The sequence below is a fragment of the Aedes albopictus genome, chromosome 2, assembly GCF_035046485.1.
Source record: "Aedes albopictus strain Foshan chromosome 2, AalbF5, whole genome shotgun sequence".
Lineage (NCBI taxonomy): Eukaryota > Metazoa > Arthropoda > Insecta > Diptera > Culicidae > Aedes > Aedes albopictus.
The window spans coordinates 122,661,639-122,683,714 of record NC_085137.1 but is presented as its reverse complement, the minus strand read 5'-3'; the positions used below and the strand labels follow the sequence as shown (position 1 = coordinate 122,683,714).

Genomic DNA, 22,076 nt, shown 5'->3' with positions numbered 1-22,076 from the left:
ACAAGTGTTGTAAAATAATTGTTGTGTATATATTTCACCCGAAGTACTGCGATAATTACATACACAAAATTATGTATTTTTTATGACAAAAGGAACATTTTTGATGGAATTTCAAGAAGACCTCAATATCCCATACAGTTTATGATTTTAAAATATTTGCACGTTTATCCAGAAGAAGTTTGAAAATCATTGTAGATATTATTATGATCAAAAAATTACACAAAAAAAAAGGAAACTACGATTATTTCAGAAAAAATGTACATTTAAATATACCTCAAATTATTCCTTAATTTCATTCCCAATACGTGTGAAATGAGACAAGACATAACACTTATAGCTCTTACTACCGTCAAGATATTCCAATTTACCCAAGGGGTTGGTCATTCAGCACACTTCATTTGTGCCGTGATTTTTGAGCGTGTGCCAATATGTGCCTAAACTGTGCCGGTTGTTTTTCAGTGTGTGCCGAAGTGTGCCGAACGTGCCGGAGGTGTGCCGAATGTGCCCAGTGGAATATTTTCTTAGAATGTTTTTGCGCTAATAGACAGGATTATCTATTTTTGGCGAATGTTATTGGTCTAGTCGGTGTTTACCGACAAAATTCCACCCAGAACACTTGTCTAGATTCTGTATGAAGGGATTTTTTGCAATCGTAAGTATAATGACAGTTTGATTCCATACCGCAAAGTTGGATTTCTATGTTGTGCCCATGTGTGCCGGATTGTGCCGGCATGTGTGCCGAGAAGTGCCGGCATGTGTGCCGGGCACAATGTGCCGAGTGACCAACCCCTTGAATTTACCTTTCTTTGACCGGTTTTCGTTCATCAACAGGACAACGCTCGACTCACATATCACATAAATTTGATAGTGATTTCAATACCCCACAGATTAAACGATTTTTAACTTTTAATATTGGTCTTGAAGCGGATTTCAGAATATTGTATATTATCTACATAAAAAACGAATCAGAAAACTTCGTATTTTCTTCGTGGGAAAAATACACTTGTAATAGCCCAGAGTATTTTTTTTACAAATTTAAATAAATCTGAATATCCCATACAATTAATGTTTTGAAAGAATTTCCATATTTATCCAGAAGAAGCTTTCATAACATTATGACCAAAGACCTAAGACCAAAAATCTAAACAAAAAAAAAAATCTACTAATTTTCAGGAAAACTGTACAATTTTGTTATAACTTCAAATTGATCTCAGTATCCCATAGATTTTAGGATTTTAAAACATTTACATATTTGTCTACAAGATGTTTGAAGAATATCGTTGATATTATTCTAATAAAAAAATTACACTAAATCAGAAAACTTCTAAATTTATTATTATTATTATTTATTTACGACCCTTTACCCTAATAGGCAGTCGGGGTGATTTTAAAGTAGTTTTATTTTTGCTCAAAAAAACTAAATACTATGAATTCTTAAAATGTATAGGATATTGAGATCAATTTGAAGTTATAACCAGGCATATTTTTTTTCCTCACGCACGTGAGTAACGATAAAGGTGATATTATCTTGATAATTCAGCCTATGATATTGGCCATGCACTCATAGACGATTGAAAAGGCTCTCATTTAGAATCATTTGCGTGATGAAAGTTTGTTCTCTTCAATTGGCGCTCACTCACAACTTACCTACTGCAAATTTTCATCCGATTGACGTCTGAGCGAGTGAACGGTGTCGTGTTATCAAGATAGCCATGGAGACAAGTACAGTTTATGTATATGTACACTGCACCACTAAGGCCAGTAGTTCACAGGGTCAAATATTTGACAAGGAAAGAACTCAAGAAACAATATCAGTTTGACACTAATGAAAATTCGATCGAGTCAAACAAGACGTTTGAGCATTGGTTTCTTTTTGGATAAATATTTGACCCTGTTTACTAACAGCTTAAATGTCAAATTATTCATCTCGTGCATCGGTGGAGAGTGGGTGACCCACACTTATATGAAAAAACAAACAAAAAAAAAATAGAAAAACGCCTTACCTTCTGAATAAGTTGTTTTGGACCCCCTGAAGCTATGTTCAAAATTTGAGCAAAATCGGTTAAGTCTAAGGGGGCGCTCAGCAAGCTTGAAGTTTGTATGGGAAAACTTGATCAAATGTATGCAGAAAACTTTAGGTTTCGATTTTTGCCGCTAGGTGGCGCTGTAAATATTCAATAGTTAAAACCTTTGGTATTCTTGTAGGTGATTACATATATGCCAAATACCGGCCCGGATTAAGGATTGTGGGGGCCCGGGGCCGGACCGCTCGTGGAGTTCCCTCGGAGGTACGAATGCGATGAGCAAATAAGTTTTTCATTGTTTTTGAACAGTACTCGAGCAAAATAAAAAATAAAGTTAATGTGTAGCATGCCAAAACGGTTTTTGTGGGGGGCCCTACAATGTGGGGGCCAGGAGCCCTGACCCCCTGGCTCCCCCTTAGATCCGGCCCTGGCCAAACAACTTAATGTAGACCGCAAAATGATCCGACGCCTGTGAAAAAGTTATGTTCTAGGCAAAAATCGAAAACTTAAGTTTTCTGCATACATTTGGTCAAGTTTTCTCATACAAACTTCAAGCTCGTTGAACACCCCCTTCGGCTTAACCGACTTCGCTCAAATTTTGAAAGTAGCTTCTGGGAGTCCAAAACGACTGATTCAGGAGGTAAGTCTAAGCATGTTTCGATGTTTCTGTTTGTCATACAGTTGACTCTATACATCTCGATAGTGAAGGGACCACCGAGATAGGGAGAGATCGAACTCAAGAACAAATTTGTAATGCACACTAGATTGAAAAATCGTCCGTAACTAGGAAAAACCGTCAACAAACAGATGTCACTCCACCTTCACAGAATGTTTTGCACCTAAGAAACTAGATCTAGCACCTGTAAAAACGGGCATATCGACATATGGAGAGAAAATCTCGAACAAAAACGAACGAGATCGCATCGAGATAGAGAGATATCGAGATAAGGAGATATCGACATGTAGAAAGGTAAAATGTATGCAGATTGAAGGGACCGACCAAACCATCGAGATAGGGAAAGATATCGAGATGTAGAACAACGACATGTGGAGAGTCGACTGTATAAGTATAAGCCACACTATTGGAGATGTTATCATTGGCGTATCTAGGATTTTTTCCTAGGGGGTGCCTAGGGGGTGCCAGTTTCAGAAGTTTCTAATTTGCTTTTTTTGTAAAAGGAAATATCGATCTACCATCAATTTCCTTGTATAATATGCGGTACGGGAAGTACTAACCCGTAAATTAATTTGCAATCGTAAATAGATGTGCGCGACTGCGTCAAATCGTGTTGGTGACATCAACGCATTATTCTTGAGCTGAATTACAAACTTTTTGTAGAAGACACCAATTTCAAATCAATCCTGAGTTGCGTTGTTAAGCTTCACAAACATGTATCTGGTAAATGAAATGCTGTATGAAGCTAAAATTTTCACTTTCGTAAAACTTTGATTAGTAATCAGTGACAAAATTTCTGCTTCTAACAAAATTCTGTTCACAAGACACATGTTTTGGGCAGTTCCAAAACTCGACCAGATAATCGAGTTTATTTGTTGTTTTCCTCAGGGAATATTCCCGGCAATTTATTTGGAAATTGTATTACCATTTGTATGCCAATTTAGATACATTTTGGAATTTTCTCAGTAAATTCTTTGGAATTGGAAAATTTCTTATGCATTTTACTTGGACTCCTTTCGGCAATTTCTTTGAGACTTTCGTCGACAATATGTTTGGTTTTTATCGATACATCCTGTGATAATTTCATTGGTAATTAATTACCATGGAAACTTTTGTGGCAATCCCATGAGAAGTTTGTTTGGCATTTTTTTTTTCAATTTCATCAACAAATCATTCGGATTTTTTAAGAATCTCTTAAGCATTATTCAATTACGTCAGTTGTTTATTTTTTGGTAATTCATTCGACAATCACTCTAGCAACTTCCTCGCAAATTCCTTTGCAAATATCTTCTGAATTTCCATTTTTTTTTGGAAATTCGTCGTATTTTTTTTAAATGTTTCAATTCTGTTTACTTCGGCATTTTCTTTAAGATTTCTTCAGTAATTGTTTAAGGAATTCCTCCAGCAGTTTCTTTCAGAATACATTCGGCAATTCTAATGTTACATGTTTCGAAAAATTCTTTGGAATTTCATTAATAATTCCTTTGAAAAAATATCTGGCAAACCTCTCCGATTCTGCTCAGATCCGTTCCGTACGGTTGGCCAGGTTGTTCCCGCCAACGGCGCCAGCCTCAAAATGGCACCGAAAGAACCTAAAGCTTGAAGGACACAGGAGTATGCTATTGTTTTATTGAATGTTATCACGATTAAATCATTAACACTATTTGAGAATGATCATATGTTTTTATGTTCTTCCGTATTCTTCAAAAAGTCAGATCTCTCTAGATTATTTTGAATTTTTATGTTACATGGGAATTTGAATACTTTTTTGTTTTGAGAAGCTATTTTAGTATTTTGTAATGAGCAAAACATAATCAATAAGCTTTCGGCAGTTTAGTGAAAGTTTCTTTCTGTAAATTCCAAAACATTCGCACTGGGAAAAGTCTTGACACAGAGAGTTGTGGTTACGTGTGTAGTCTTGAGGTTACGTTCGAGGATTTTCTTCACATTTATTTAATGGAATATTTTTCAGTGCTTGAAAAGTATTTTAAATGAAAAACAAATCAGACAATACTCTTTCAGTTCATAAAACTATCATTTCCAGCAAATGTCTGTTTGCGCTTAGTCTCTTGCAAATCTAGCAGAATTTTTTACGTCATTTTCACCCTAAAAAATACCATAAGGTTTTTTTTATTCCTATTCCCCCAAATAAAATATTATATTCCAGAAATTACTTAATCAATTTTACCAAGTATTTCTTCAGAATGTTTTGCTGAGTTGCCTTCAGAAAATCTTTCAAAAAATATTTCAGCAATTTTCTCTTGGGATTTCTTCGAAAAATTCTTCAAGAATTCCTCTAAAAAATTCTAAGAAACTCATTCAGAAATCCTTAAAAATAAAACAAATAAAAAATTCTTCTGCAGATTTTCTTGTAATTTCTCAAAGGAATTTCTAAACTCCATCAGAAATTCTTCCAGGGAGGCTTTCAGGTAGTTATCTAGGAGTTTATTCAGAAACTAGCCAAAAGATTTGTCCGGAAATCTTTTCAAGAATTTTATTAAATAATTTTCCACAATATCTTCAGAGTTCCAAATTTTTCTTAGGAATTCTTCTGCAAAAGTATCTTTAAGGATTAGGTGCCTAGGAACACTTCAATAGATTTTCTCAATAATTCCGCCATAAATTCCTAAGGAAAACCTTGCAGAGATTCTGTTAGAAATCCGAAGAATCCCTTTAGAAATTCTTCCAGGGATTTTTCTAGAAAATCTTCTATGACTTTCTTTACAAACTCGACTAAATATTTCTTCTGAAAGTCATCTATAATTTATTTAAAAACAAGAAATTTAACACATCGCTTAGGAACTATTCCGTTCTGAAATTGTTTCATGCTTACTAAGGAATGGTCCATATATTTCTGCTAGAATTCCTAGAAAAGGTTTCTTCATGAATTTCCTTATAAACTCCTCCAAAAAATCGTAAATTTGGAATTCATTCAGAAATTTCCATTAGAAAATCTGCCTTTGATTCCATCCAAAATGTCTTCAATGCTTTTTTTTGAAAGCCTTCTTGGATTCCTTCGAACCCTCCTCCAGGGATTTCCTCATAAAACCTTTTAGCGATTTTTTTTCTAATTCCCAAAAAAATACTTAAGAAACTTTTTCAGTGATGCCGTTAAAATTCTTCCAAGTACATGTGTTCTTTCTTAAATTCTTTCAGTTGTTCTTTACAAATTCTTACAGGCATTCCATCAGGCATTTCTTCATAAATTGCTCCACGAATTCATGCAAGAGTTACTCCATGAATCCCATTGGAAATCCTTGCTGAAATTTCTCCAGAATTCTCATCCAGTATTCCTCCGGATATTTTTGCTGAAACTCCTTTAGAGATTCTTGCATAATTTAATCCAATGATTCCAGCAGGAATTCTTCCAGAGAACAAAAACCTCTGTAGAGATTCCTTCAGGAATTTCTCCTGGTATTCTTCCATATCCATGGTTTGTCCAATGATTACTGAAAATTTTCTTACGGATCTTCTGAGAAATATTTGGATTTATCTTCAGAAGAAACCTTTGGTATTTTTTATGGAAAAAGTCAGGTAAACCCAATTTTACTAATCCCCGAAAATTGGTAAAATAGTTCGTTTAAGGATTCCTGAGAGCCCGTGAAACTCAATTCAGTACAAAACAAACAAAAATTTTAAAAATACTGTAAGATTTCCTGTAAAAAATGATGCATAATTTATTTATATTATGAATCTGAAATATTATTTCTAATTATTGAGCTGGTCTTAGTGAGATTCTTGAAATGCAAAATGTGTTTGTACTTATACTTGCGTTTTTTTTTGCTTAACTCCAATTGAAATTCCTACAGAAACTACACGAATGAAAAAAAAACTATAAGAAAATTAAAACAAAATCGAAGGGAATATATTTTTTCGAAACACCAACATATAAATTTTGAAGAAAATTTGAATAAAAAAACTACATATTTAGACAAATTAACAATGTTTAAGGTGAACATAAAACGAAGCCACACCTCGAATTTCCAAAAGCACAAATCTGAGGAACCAATTGACGGATCGCCCTGAAAACTTGATCGATTGGTCACCACCATGTGGCATGTGGCCAATCGATCAAGTTTTCAGGGCGATCCGTCAATTGGTTCCTCAGATTTGTGCTTTTGAAAATTCAAGGTGTGGCTTCGTTCTATATTAACCTTAATTGTCGTGGGGCGCCAACCTAACCAAGGGTGCCATGGGACCACGCTACGGCTCTCTTACTGCTTTGGGAACTTTTTCGGTAATGCTTTGGATATTTCTTCGGCAATGTTTTTATAGATATCCCTCAAGAATTTCTTTGAAAACATTTTCGGCAATTCTTTCAGAATTATTTCGAACATCCCTTCAGAATTTGCTCCCTTTGCCATTCCTGTTGGAAGTCATTCTAAAATTCCATCAGAAATTCTTTTGATGATTTTGCCAACAATTCCTTTAAAAATTTTGCTGGCATTGTATTTGGAAAATTGTTCGGTAATTTCTTTGGAAATTTATTCCAAAATTTTTGCGGCATATTTTCTGAGAATGCCTTTGAGAAAAAAATGTTTATAATACTTGTGGAAAGTATCATGGAAATTTTATCGGTATTTCCTTTGGAACATATTTTGGCAATTTAATTTTGCATCAAAATTACCTAAGAAATTTCTAAAACAGTTGCCAATGTTTTGGAAACTTTTTATGATATTTTGATGGAAATGTATCCAGCAATTTCTTTGGGAATTTCTTCGGGTTTTTTAATGGAGAATCTCTTCGAGAATTACTTTGCAAATTGATTCGGAAACTCAATTTTAAATTTTTTCGGCTATTATTTTGGAAATCACAATTCCGTTCTAAATTGTGAATTTTTGAATTTCCAGAGGAACTGTCAGAGGATTTGCAAAGGAATGGGCGAAGAAATTCACAAAGAAATAGCCGAAAAAATCTCCGAAGAATATATGTGGCTCCCATTTTCATCCTACGAAAAACAAAGGATTGAAGCGCTGTTTGTTTTGTTTCTTATTTTTGTATTTTTTGTTAGAAGTGAGTACCCATGAAAACAAAAAGAACGGAATAAATCGGTGCCGTAACCGCTTGTTTTCGAATAGGATGAATATGGGAGCGTGAGATTAATGATGGAACACATACCCTACAAAAGAAATTGTGAAAAAAATTCCCATGGAATTTCAAACATAACTGTTTAGGAAACTTCAAAATTGACTGCCTAGGGAAATTTCAGAGGAATTACCGAAAAATTACTGAAATCGCCGAAGATCTGAAAGAAATTACTGTAAGATGTTCCACATAAATAACAAAAGAAATGTTCAAAGAAAGTGCTGAACACCGAAGTAATTCTCAAAGGAATCGCCGAAAAAATCATCAATGATGCAGCCATAGGAATCCCCTAAGAAATTTCCGAATAAATTTAAAAAAAAAACAATGCTGAAAAAAATATGGACATATTGCCGAAGCAATTTTTAGAAGCAATAATTATAAATACAATGAAATTATGAATAACTACAAAGAAATTACCATAAAATTGTTAAAGAAGTTTGTAAAGAAATCGAAAAAAGAATTTTGGAAGGAAATTCAGATGAGTTGCCGTTGAAATTTCAGAACAAATTTCCAATGAAATTGCTGATACAACAACCATGCTCGTCTTATACAGCGCGAGTGCGGTGCAGTTTTAGGGCCAATGGTTAAAATAAATCACCCAGACCTTTGTAAGAACCGAAAAACTGATATATTCATATAGCGTCTCAAGATAATCCTATTTAGAGGGTCCTAAACTAATAGATCAGCAAAAAACGTATTTTTTAGTGTTTTAATTATAGAATATAAGTTCAAAACGCTAATACGTAAAATAAATAATGAAGTCATTTCGTTTGTAGCTTTAGTTTTGTTCAAATGCGTCATTAATAAATGTTGGAGTTATCGTGTGAAGTTTCCATTTTACCCTACTATCAAGGAAAAATTCTAGGGGGTGCCAAATTCATTCTAGGGGGTGCCAGGCACCCCTGGAACCCCCCTAGCTACGCCAATGGATGTTATACTACTCTCCAGGTTGAGTGAAAAATTTTATACTTTGTTGTTTATCCGGATAATCTTCTGCAGTGACAGTTATGATTTGGCATAGAAAGCAAGTTGTGGATAGAGAGAAAGATAATTATCGCGAGTGCTGCAGTGAGAGACTTTAATTTTTCATCGCATGCAGTGAAAGTTAATTATCGTGGAGATGGATAAATATCGTGGAGATGGATAAATCTGCACATGCTAAGCGATTCGTTCTTCGCAGAGCGTGGTTTGTTTATGATGCTTGACGACAAAATTCTATCGTTGTTGCTAAGATCGCGCAATGCCCTTCAACCGCGACACGTTCGAAATCTTATCATGGTCACTAGATTTCCATCTTTGGAAGACTTGCTTGCCAGGATGGACTGCACTTATTAACTGTGAACTTTTTGGTAAGGGTTTATTATTTACCCAACGTTTCGGCACTTGGGGATGGTGCCTTCACCAGGGGGTAAATAATGTTCTCGCTTTGTCTCTAGTGTTTCGGCTAACTTTAACTGTCCTGACTATAATTGTTAATAATGACTCAACAACACTTCGGTGAATTTATGTGGACTTTTTTTTCTATTAATGAGGTTGGGTAAACAATAAATCCGTTTCAAAAGTAAAGACTACGTAGCCTCTAAAATCCACAATAGAAGACTTTTTTTACGTTTCTTTGTATTTGTGAATTTTAACTTAAGCTCATTCTTCACAAATAGAAGAAGACGATATTTTAAACCAAATTATTTGATCAGTATTATGTGACCTTTCAATAAATACATTAGGGGGATTTACTTAACAGCGTGAACTGATTAAACGTCGCGATCACCAAGGCAATCTTTGATTATTTCATTCGCAAAATCATGAAACATTTCAAATAAGCAGAAACTCATGGCTTACGCAGCATTTTAATCTGTTTAGTGAGTACCCCTATTTACTTTGAAAATCTGAATTACAGATGTGAAATTAATTCCAGTTCTATGGTGTATTCGAGTTTATTAAACAACCCTATAATTGTATGATCTTGATTGTATAAACATAATGATTCGCTTGATCAAATCACATTGGTTGGATCACTAGGGCGCGATAACATCACGTATGGTCATCATTACCACATTTTGTACCAATAATGCTTAGAGAACCCAAATGCATTGTTTATGAGCAAACTCAATTGATGCTGGCTGCAAGCATATGGAGGGAACAGTGATGACATCTACGTGGGTTGTGTTGAAAAGCAAACCTTAGGTTAATTAGTAGGCTTTGCTAATTGTTACTAGACTATAAATACCCTCCCAATCCATGTTTCGTCCTCTTTTGCCAATATAGTAATACCTCTGCCCATCAGGTTGGACAGCCCACTGCTGTTGGGATTTGTTATCGTGGAACAATGGGTGGTAGTTATTAAGAGTATGCGGTATGGGATTTTTTCAAGCCGAAACGAAACGAAACGAGATATAAAATTTCTGATATGATGTGGTACGAAACGAAACGAAATTCAAAAATGCTTCGTGAGATCGATACGAAATTCGATTTCACTAGGTATTTTTCAAGCCCATATAGCCGAGGCGGTAAACGCACGAGTATTCAGCATGACCATGCTGAGGGTGACGGGTTCGATTCCTGGTCGGTCCAGGATCTTTTCGTAAAGGAAATTTCCTTGACTTCCTTGGGCATAGAGTATCTTCGTGCCTGCCACACGATATACGCATGCAAAATGGTCATTGGCAGAGGAAGCTCTCAGTTAATAACTGTGGAAGTGCTCATAGAACACTAAGCTGAGAAGCAGGCTTTGTCCCAATGAGGACGTTACGCCAAGAAGAGAGAGAGAGGTATTTTTCGAAACGAAACGAAATTTCCGAAAAGGTTCCGCGGAATTTTGCAATTACAATAATTTTGTGCGAATTGATACTGCGTGTTTGCGGTGGCGCGAATTACATTTCCACAAAGACTCTCATACCCTAGCTTCTTTTGCTACCAGTGCCATTTATATATATATTTTTTAATTTTTCGCGACCTATATTGAAAATTTGAACAATTACACCAATAACCTAATGAGATTGCTCCAATGACTTAATAAAAGCAAACCAATAATGTGTTACATAATTGCGACTATGCTATATGTAAGATGCTCTAGTGCCGATTGAAACCTGTAGCAATGATATGGAAACATCAGCCAGAAGTTTACCAATCAAGCTTTGTTGAATAGCAAAATTTATAGATGATTGAATGTTTTAGAAAATATCCAGTAAAACTCATATGGAAATGGAAAAGAAAACGTAAGAAATTTATGCGCACTCATTAAATATGAAGGCATAGACAAACTTGAAGTTCGAAAAATAAAACACAATCATCTCGAGGTATTTGGCCAAGAATTCTACCAGATAGATCTTGACTATAGCGGACCTAGTGTGAGGGTTAAAGTGCATGTCCTTTTTGCCGAGGACCTGGGATCAAATACCACTCCCAAAAGACTTGTAAAATGTGAGTTCTACTTTCGGGTCTGTCGATTCGAGACTGTGGGTCCCGAAATCAACTAACCTAGAACAAAACATATTGTTGCAACAGTTGAAGAAAAAAAAAAATTAAAAAAGATTTTTCAGAAATTATGTATCTGAAAAAAAAAATCTCACCTGATATCATCAGCCCAGAGTATGTTGGTGAATAATCTGATGGAATCCAGCTAAATTTAGTATAAAAGTTGGCTGCGCACGCAGCGCTGGTAGAGTTTGTCATGCTCGTCTGAAATTTTGACATTTTCAATTTACCCCTGAAGTTCGTCATAAAATATCGGTATAAACTCCTACTTGAAATACTCCAAGAATTCCGCTATGAACTCCTACATCGATGTCTTCACCTGAACATATCTGACAAATTTTACAATTAAAAACATGATTTAAGATTCCACTGAACTTAAATTCATCCATATATCGCCAAAGTACTCTTTTCAGTGTCTTCAAACTTTCTTATTGAAGTAGAGCTCTATGAAAAACAAAAAGACGAACATGAAATTTTACGGATTTCTTATCAGCAAAAGAAACAAGAGTTTAACCGTGTATAACGCGTCGTCATACAGATTTGATGTGGAACTCATTCAAGAGTTCCACTGAAAACATTTGCTAGTGCATCCTAAATTCTATATCGTGCTATTCTAATATGCTGCATTCCTCTGCTAAAATTTTCAGTTGGGAATCTAAACTGAAGAGAGAAACTAAACTCGTGTTTGTTGCATTCGGTTCAGCAGAAAATTTAACCAAAATATTAAGTATGGTTCCGCATACCGCAAATGTTGAAAGCATACCTATTGAGAAAGATCTTGATGGTAGGTACAAGATAAGAAGTATATTCGAGACTTTTTCTGTCTTTATTATAGAACCTGGGAGTAGTTTATCTCTCGTTTTTCAAGATGGTTTTTTAAACTCTTTTCTGTAACTTGAGATAAGCAAGATCTTCGATAGGTGTTGTGTGCATTTACACTTTTTATTTGTTTTCGAAATGTATTAGACATTCCACGGAATTTCGTTTGATTTCGTCAAAATCTATTTTTAGGGGGCGAAATTTTTAGAATTTGTCGAAACGAAACGAAATTCAAAATCATAAATTTCACCTAGGTGAAATCCGTGGAATTCCGCGGAATTTAGTTTCGAGGTGTATCATTCAATACATACATAAAAAAGTGAAAGCCGTTTTCCATACAAAATAGATAACTTTGTCATGCTGTAACTTTGCTGTTTTGCTCCTTTGAGCGATTGAGCTGAAAATTTGACAGCGAACTACAATGATGAATTTTGTTATAGCAAAATCTGCGAATTTTCGAAGCTCGTGAGAAAAAATTGAAAACAATGTGAAATCGTTCAAAATAATAGCAGTGTAAATAAATGCAGCTTTACCTTGAAGAAGGTTTTGCACGTTATTCGAACAAGTTCATGTTTAAATTAAAAAAATAAAATAAAAATGTTTGCTGAATAAAAAACAAATCAGAACAAACAGTAATTATTTTGATCAATTTCGCATAGAGTTTTACTTTTGTAAATTCACCATATTTGAAGTTCGCTGTCGAATTTTCAGATCATTCGCTCATAGGAGAACAACAAAGTTACAGCATGTCAAAGTTGGCTATTTTGTAAGGAAAACAGCTTTCACTGCTTTTTATACGAACACAGCTGTACATTTTTCCCCTCATTCTCATAGTCATTATTCAATTATTTAGCTAAACCAACTATTACTTTGTCATATTCTACTTTTGGATTCTTTTAGAATGCTAGTGTCTTTGATCATTGTGCGAGCAACCAGATTTCATTATTGTATGTAATGTCCACAAATGATTCATCATTGATTAACATTTCCACTTACAGTCATACCCCATAACACATCCGGCGTTGTATTCGGAACAAGGCAGTGACTGAACCTGATTGGCGAACAACTGGTTCTGTGGGCAGTTTATCTCATTATTGCAGACGTAGCACGTTTGGAAAGCTATAAATGAAAGAGCATAAAAAGAGCGAGATCTGTAAGATTGCATTTTCTACACCGTGTGTTAATAGGGAGATTCGTGCTAACGGCCAGCTTCTGATTTTCAAATATATTTTCAAACCTTTTGCATTGCAATTATCAGCTTCACATTTTCTGCAGGGTACAGTATCTTCACATTTCGAAGGAGCATCTTTTGCCGAGGTGCAACCAAGCTGGAACTGCTCCCCATCAACTGAAATATTGAAACCAACAATCAAACTTATTGAACCTGTACGAACTTACAATCGTTTGATTTTACGAACGTACCATGTCGAAAGCAATTTTCTTTCTTAATAATTCCATGTTCAGGACACGTTGCAATGAACTCTCCCGGCTCATCCAAGCAGTTCGCGTCGCTTTGCTCAGCAGAGTTGCACACGACACAGCTCGGCACCCGATTACATCTGTCCGTTTCACATGTTTCGAAACCGTCCAAATCTGCATCGTAATAGCCATCCGAAGTGCAGCCGCGGCGATCATCTGTGGAATAATAATGATATATTACAATAAATTAAAACAATATAGCTAGTGTGTGTTAAGGAATTTTCTTAGAGTCGATGAATTTAGTGGTGAAGATTTATACATCGTATGTCGATCTCCATGCAGGTACATCCGACTCAATCCAACGGAGACATAAACACACAAATTTTTATTTTTCCTGTATCGTTGATTGAAAATATTAATATAGTTTCTGAGGCTATACTGCCGTTCTATGCATAATTGTTATATAGGATTCCCATATTACATGGGTCAATTGGGCGTAGAACGGCAGTATAAGTAAAATCAACCATAGTAGGATATTGGGATCAATACACTACGTGCATACACTACGCTATCGTGGTGCGCCTAGTCTAACATCTCCGTTAAAATCGGCACGCTTTGTATATAATTGTGTCTTTTTATTGAATAACAGGTCATGTGACCATTAGGTCGTCCCTTGTTTTGCAAAAATTGGAAATGTTACAAGTTCGTTGTTGGAAAATAATAGTTTTAGCTCAGAAATGATCGTGTCAAAATTTGAAGTCCGTATCTTAAGGCAAATTGGTCCCTCATAGGGCCTAAAGTTGTCAAAAATTGTATGGGGCTTAAAAAACATGAGGCCAAAAATATGCTTAGAATTTAGATATCTCTACTCGTTTTTTGAGTTATTGACAAAAAAAAAAACGCAGAAAAATCGTTGCTCAGAGCTTCTGAAATGAACCCTGATAAATCACCTAGAGGCTTCCTTGAATTCTTCTGGGCTACTGGGGTGCAGTCCTGCAAACTATCAGTCTCAGTGCCTGTTTTTCAGCTGAAAATGAATGACTGCGGCGGTCGTTTTCAGCTGAGTGTCGCGGACTGACTCAATATGCTCTCTCAGCGGGAGCCAAACATTCGGAGCCAAACATTGAAGATAGAGGTTATGTTAAACCTTGTTGTACCTGTGTGCTTGATTGAAGAGTATTGCTATCTAGGTACTGCGGATATAATCAAAACTGTTGTCACGATATCTCCATTTGCCGCTATCAATCCGTTGGAAAGCGAGGAGAAGAATAAATATTGTTTTGAGCCCATTTTAGCTGATTTTGTAACAACTATCCATCCAAATTTCCATCGCGAATGGAAAATAATAAACTTTGAACACGACAACAAAATTGGAATAATGGTGGATTGATCATGTTTACCATTTCCGAACAGCGTCGCGACGGCATGTTTGACAACTGCGCTGAGAGAGGTGTTTGCAAGAAAATTGAACGCTCGTGCGTGTTTACAAGCTGTGTGCCGGGAGTGTGTTGGTGTGTGTTGGCTAGCTTGAGAAATAAAACCGTTTCTATCCGCAGCACCTAGGTTTTCAGTTCCTCGATGTGAGAACTGACAGAGTCCGAGAGCTCCATTCGTGAGCGACCCAACAAGATCAATTCCCAATCATCCACACACTACTCATGCTGAAAGGCCATTCGTCTCAAGCGGTGGCTTGTGAGAGTGAGTGCCCTATACGTTAGCACGGGTGAAAACACTCAACTACAGAAAATTGAATGGAAATTTAGCCCTGTCAGCTCTCGCTTTCAGCACGCTGCGTGCAAGTGTGAGTACCTATTTCATTTCGCTCCCGCGTTGCTGATTGGATAGCAACTTTGACAGGAAAACCAAAACAGAGAAAATGAAAAAAGCAAAATATCGCTATCATAACGGCCTGTCGAAAAATTGCAGCACTGCTGGGGTGATTACAGGAGGAACTCCTGGAGATATCCATGAAAGAACTTTTGGACAATTCCTTTAATTAGATGCGATTGACCAAAGTGGTTGAAGCGTCTATAAAAAAATCTCTGTAAGAACTACTTTATTCATCATTTATTTAGAATTACTTTTCAATAATAATAAAACTGCATTGACAAGTCTTTACCATAATTTTCAATTCGTGGCTGCAGTCATCCATCCTTGGTCGCGTACTGCTACTGCCAGCTTAGGGTGCGGCTAATTTTAATAAAAATCTTTCCGAGATATGATTTTCCAATTGAAAAGTGATTTACTAGTCAAAATAAGGACTGTTCAATTTATAAAACGGACAACTTTATAAGGCTATAAAAAGAAGACGCGTAGTTCAAATTTAACCACCCTTGCTTCGTTGTTCAGTACATCATCTGTCATTACAATGATCATTTTTGAATCGAATAAAAATAGTTTTATTTCATAGAAAATCGGCCAGGTGTTAAATAAGGTGAATTTTTTGATTGCTGAAAATTGAAAACATATATAAAATTACTGTTCACATATGGTATATCGTTTTTAATACAAGAAAAGTATGTGTCATGCGGCAGCAGCATGAGTAATAAACATTCTGGCAAAATTTGAACTCAATCGGAAAATTAAATGTTGAGATATTAAAGTCTCAAGTAAGATCCGATTTTTTCAATAAAATTCAATTGTAAAGCAAAAAGGGCATGAAAATATTAAATAATCAATTTTTTTATGCATCCAGTCGAAAGTGGGAATAATGTGGTTTTAAATGCAGAAAACTGCTTCTTAATAGCATTGCTGGTTTGGTTACTGTGCGTTATTGCAGACACAGTAATCAAAACGGTTTCGTTCTTTGAAGGTTCTTACAAATAACAATGCAACCTAATGCAAATTTTGCATAACAATAATGTTGGAAATGAAAATTTTGCATCCGATTATTATTAAATAAGGTGTACAATAACATAGGACGAACTTTGCTGAAAAAAAATAATAACAAGATTCGCTAGAGTCGAAAATCTGCATCAATGGAGCAAAAAGTATTTAATATGGCCATATAATATGGATTAAATTTTTGATGAAAAATGCAATTATAAGTAATGTTTTCTTCTGTATCATTCAGAGAGCAATATTCTACTACTCTGGACAAATTTTTAGCCGAATCCGTGATGTTATTGCAGCACAAGACTTAAAAGAACAATTTTCCATAATTTCTATGAAAATAAGGCAACTCACCATATCAAGCCAGTGAATTATTACTGACCAACTATTAAGCTTTACCTTTAGTAGAATAGTATAAGATTCCAATACATTGAAAACTTCATGAAAATATGCATATTAAGTATGTGGAAAGTTATGTCGAATTTTGAGAAATGGGTTTTTATTGATGTTTTACGAAAACCGCTTCAGTTACACAATAAAGAACATTTTGCTTAATGTTATATTTTTCCTACGTTTGAGAATAGCTATAGAAAGTTATGCAAAAAACTGATAATGATTTTATTGAAAAATAAAAAAGATATCGCACAAGCAAGTTGTCCGTTTTATAAATTGAACAGTCCTTAGGTGAGATGTACAAAAATAAGCGATTTCGGTTGATGTTTAGGGATGGCGCAAAGGGTTTAAGTGAAATTTGTGCTAGAGCAACCCATATTTCGAATTTTATTTCCAAACATAACATTGCTAAACTAAATCAGTGAACCTAGAACCCGATTGGGCCAAATTTGTGCTAAAAATTGCGATATCTCTACTGGTCATTTTTTTTTTATTCTTAATCACTTGACCTAATTTTCAGCTCTTTTATCCACTAGGGTATTACGTGAGCGATTCCAATTGGACGCTGCACTTCCACTTTGTACAGCGCCTAAATGTATTCTATTCTATTCTTCTTCATCGAACTGGTTGCCTGAGTGCTTCTTTCACTCTTCTACCCTGTCCATGATGAATGATGAGCACGGTGATGCTGATGTGTGGCTGCTGTTCTTTTTCCAGTCCGATTGGGGGTCCATTATGAGTTGCGGTTCGCCGATATCCGAATTCCGGGTCCGTTAGAGCTATATGCTCCGAAGAGGGTCAGGTGCCAGCTGCTCTCGGGGGGAAGAGCAACTGACGAAAAATTGCAAGTGCCGGGGCTGGGTTCGAACCCATGACCATCCGCTTATGAAGCGAACGTGTGGACCACTGCGCCACGGGCCCCGACCATCTCTACTGGTTTCCGAGATATATAAAAAAAAAGTCATATTTTGGTATCCAACCAAAAAAATACCGAAATACGACATATTTTTTCAAATATCTCAGAAACCAGTGAAGATATCCCAATTTTGAGCACAAATTTAGCCCAATTGGGTTCTTTAGGGGTATCCAGATTATTTCATAATCGGAATCTCCGTTCAAAAATTAGTCAAAATCCAAAGTTTCTTAATTGTTAATGCCCGGGAACTATTTTTTAAATGCATTTAAAGTTTGTATGGGGCATTTTTTTTGTTCGAGTCGAACTGTCATTTTATCGACGGAAATTAACCCTAAAAGGGATACCTGGGGTCCATTTGGACCCCAGGCGCTTTCAGAGCTCGTCTTTGATGGAACACACTCAGCGAGGTGGCGAAACTGAGGCCATGAAGGTATCCCTTTTAGGGTTAAAAGTGTTTTGTTTATTTAACCATGAAAACAAATGAATTGGAACGCAATAAAATCACGTTATACTCAGAAAAATGAACACTTTTGATTAGGCTATAGAAAATAACAATATTTTATTCACTAAACATCCCAATTGGGTTCTAGAATCACCGATTTAGTCTAAAAAGGTTGTGTTTGAAAATTAAATTTGAAATTTTATTTGATGGTTTGCTCTTGCAAAAATTTCACCTAAACCCTTTGCGCCGCCCCTAAATATCAACCGAAATCGCTCATTTTTGTACAGCTCACCTTTTTCGACTAGTAGATCACTATCCACTTGGGAAATCATATCCCGGAGAGATTTTTTAAAATTAGCCCCACCCTACTGCCAACACTACTGCCAGATCGTTCTGCACCTTGCACGCTGCCTTCCAGGTATTCTTGTGAATCTTTTTCGACCGCAGGTTTTTGTGGAGCCCATAGTAGGCCCGACTTCCACTGATGATGCGCCTCCATATATCACGGCTAACGTTGTTGTCTGTCGTAAATAAAGGATCCGGGATAGAAGTAGAATAACTAGCCACAGAAGTCCAATGTCGCGACTATTCGTGTGACTAACATCTAGTTTGCCACGCCCTTACAGCGTCAGTAGCGGTACTAGAAGTGTCAAAAAAATTTTGTTTACCAAAACAAAAGATCCTCTATCAGCTGGACATTTAAAAACAATCAATTATTACAAATAAAGTTATAAATTTAATTAAATACGAAAAGTGACTACAGCGCCATTGGAGTTCTAGTGTATTTCTATTGGGATAGACGAAATCTTCCACAACCTTAAACGTGTCCCCGCCTATCGTAACACTGCTGCCTAGGATTGGCCAGCGCCCTGTCGTTTCCGTTTCTGCCCGCCAGCATGTACTTTACTTTTGACGCGTTCACCATCAGTCGGCCCTTTATTGCTTCACGTTTCAGGTGTACAGTTCTGCCATCGTCCCAAATGCTCTTGCAATAATGTCCATGTCATCCGTGAAACAGGCAAATTGGCCGGATTTCATGAAAATCGTATCCCGGCTGTTGAGCCCGGTTCGTCGCATAACATCTTCCAGGGCGATACTGAACAACAGGCATGAAAGTCCATCAGCTTGTTGCAATTATCAGCATTTTCACAGTTAATAACTAAGAGCTTCCTCTGCCAATGCAAATCTTGGACTTGCTTTTAAGATGAACCGTGGTGGCTTTACATTACATCATATCAAGAGCTTTCTCTGCCAATGCATTAGCATCAAAACCTATGCTGTTCGTAGTATGCTCAATTCCAGACCTTTGTCGGATTTAATACGCGGCGGTAAAGAAGAATACACTAGCTGACACATATGTAAATCAATAATCATAGGAAATGTATCAGTAGGGTAATTGATCCGATCATGGAGGAGTTAAGCGCTGGGTTCATGTTTAAACCACAATTGTATCGCCCCAAGCAAACTTTTTACATGGATTGAATTGAAAATAATAAAATCCATCCTTAATCTACGAGAAAATAACGAAATATTGCCACTTTGATGTTGTTATGAGCATTTTATTCGTTTTTATCTGAAAGATCATTGTGTTGAACAGCCCATCAAACGAGTCCCCAACGAACGAATCGGCACTGTATATGTATGTCAAAAAAAAAAAGAACTTGTTAAAATAAGAAAGTGAATTTTTGTAAATGAATTTTGGGGTTTTAAGTCAACCTTTACAAGATACAATTTATAAATTCTCAATTGTCATTGCCAAGTGGTGTTACAAACTGCATGCTAGGTGAAATACAAGTTTTTTTTAAGGAAAGTAGAATACAATTTACACAAAAGGAAATAATAATGAATTTCACCAAAACCAGATAGAAATATAGTAAAAGTGGGTAAATATAATTTCTTACTTAGTGGAAGCTTATGTCAAATTGAACAATATTTAATGAAATTTGTTCCAAATTGAACTTAATTGAAATTTAATCTTGCCTAATTCAGGATTGAATTATAATTTAAATGCTTTTTATGCAATATTTCCAAGAGTAGAGAAGAAAGCGATTGTAGTGTATAGAGGCTTAACTATGAAATTAATTTAATAAATTGTAAAATGTGTTTATTTGCTAGAGAAGAATCGATTTTGGTTTATCCATATGATCGGGATACGTACCGCCAAAGCCGAACATGAACAGTTTGCCTGCTGTCTGCATGATCACCAGCCGCAGAGTCAGTCGCAATACGCGACCAGATCGGTGATGGTTGATGATTCACCGACACATGCAAGCGCCCTTATGTACACCGTTGTGTGAATGAAGCTGACTGGATGTACGGTACCCAAAAAAAAAGAAGGGAGAGTGCCGCCGGCATCGGCGAAGGCTTTGAATGTGTTTGTGTGGGTGAATGGGGACGAAGTTGGCTGATAGGTCGTTCGTGTGAAACCTCGAATTCAGTTTGTTAACGAGTTTTGCGACAGACGGATGTCTCCAATGTGGAGGTACAGTTGGTCGGTTGATTTTTTCAGTTTTCTTGTTCAAACACGAGTTTGAACGACTGTTTACTACATGGCGTAGCTGGTAGGTATATGAACAATTGTACGAATTGGAAGGTTGATACAAATCATGGAGGAAAATTCGACAATGGATAGTAGAGTGCGCAGTACTCTACTTTATACAAATTCCGAAGCGAGCAGGACTCTGAAGCATTTTTTTTCTGTAGTTAAATGCAAAAAAAAAAAAAATAGAGCGAGCAGGACTCTATATAATCAAAATTCCAGAGCGAGCAGGACTCTGAGTCATTTTTTCTGTGATTAAATGCAATAAAAAAAAAAAAGATAGAGCGAGCAGGACTCTACATTATTCAAATTCCAGAGCGAGCAGGACTCTGAGTCATTTTTTTTCTGTGATTAAATGCAATAAAAAAAAGTAGAGCGAGCAGGACTCTACATTATTCAAATTCTAGAGCGAGCAGGACTCTGTGGCATTTTTTTTTCTGTGGTTGAATGCAATAAATAAACTCAAATGTAGATCGATCAGGACTCTACACAATTCAAATTCCAGAGCGAGTAGCATTCGGTATTGTTTTTTATGTGATCAAATGGTATAAATGAGAAAGCAGAGCGAGCAGGACTCTATTTTATTTAAATTTCAGAGCGAGCAGAGTTTTGCATTGAATTTGGTTTGGATTTGGATTGGATTTCGATTGGATTTGAATTGTATTTGAATTGGATTTGGATCGGATTTGGATTAAATTTGGATTAGATTTGGATTGGATTTGAAATGGATTTGGATCGGATTTGGATTGGATTTGGTTTGAATTTGGATTGGATCTTGATTGTATTGAAGTTTATCATGAATGGATTTGAAATGGTTTTGAAATGGATTAAGACTCAGTTAGATGGAAATTCGAAATGGATCGAGACTTGATGAGGATTGAATTTGGATTATATTTTGTTTGGATTCCCATTAGATTGCATTACAAATTGATTGTCAATCAAATTGTGATTAGAGTTCGCTTTGATTTGGGTTGGATTTAGACAGGATTTGATCGGAGGATTGGATTTCAATTCGAAACAAAGAGTTTCGATTGATATTGAATTAGATTGTATTTGATTCAGCATCGAATTGTTTTTCAAATTGCATTCGCTTAGATTTGAGTTTTTAGTCGATCGAGGAGCGAATTGGATTGGAGCCGAGTTTGCATGTGCTTTAACTCAGATTTGGATTAGGGTTGCATTTGGATTGCATTTGTATTGGATTTGGATCGGATTTAAATTAGTTTCGGCTTGGATTTGGATTGGAGTAGGATTAGATTTGGATTGGATTTAGATTTGATTTGGACTGGATTTGGGTTGGATTTTAATTGTATTGGATTGAATTTGAATTGGATTTGAGTTGGATTTGGATTGGATTTGGATTGGATTTGGATTGGATTTGGATTGGATTTGGATTGGATTTGGATTGCATTTGGATTAGATTTGGATTGGATTTGGATTGGTTTTGGATCGGATTT

The 22,076-nt window shown here is 36.0% G+C and overlaps 1 protein-coding gene across 1 annotated transcript in view; it reads right to left on the bottom strand.

Moving 5' to 3' along the window:
• Nucleotides 1-22,076, bottom strand: part of LOC109414896 (uncharacterized) — a 62,692-nt gene that overhangs the window by 20,921 nt on the left and 19,695 nt on the right. The window contains exons 3-5 of the mRNA XM_062850313.1: nucleotides 13,501-13,713; nucleotides 13,316-13,426; nucleotides 13,075-13,197 (exon numbers count right to left, since the gene is read on the bottom strand). Coding sequence (XP_062706297.1) covers nucleotides 13,075-13,197; nucleotides 13,316-13,426; nucleotides 13,501-13,713 — 447 coding nt within the window. The remainder of the gene's footprint in view (nucleotides 1-13,074; nucleotides 13,198-13,315; nucleotides 13,427-13,500; nucleotides 13,714-22,076) is intronic.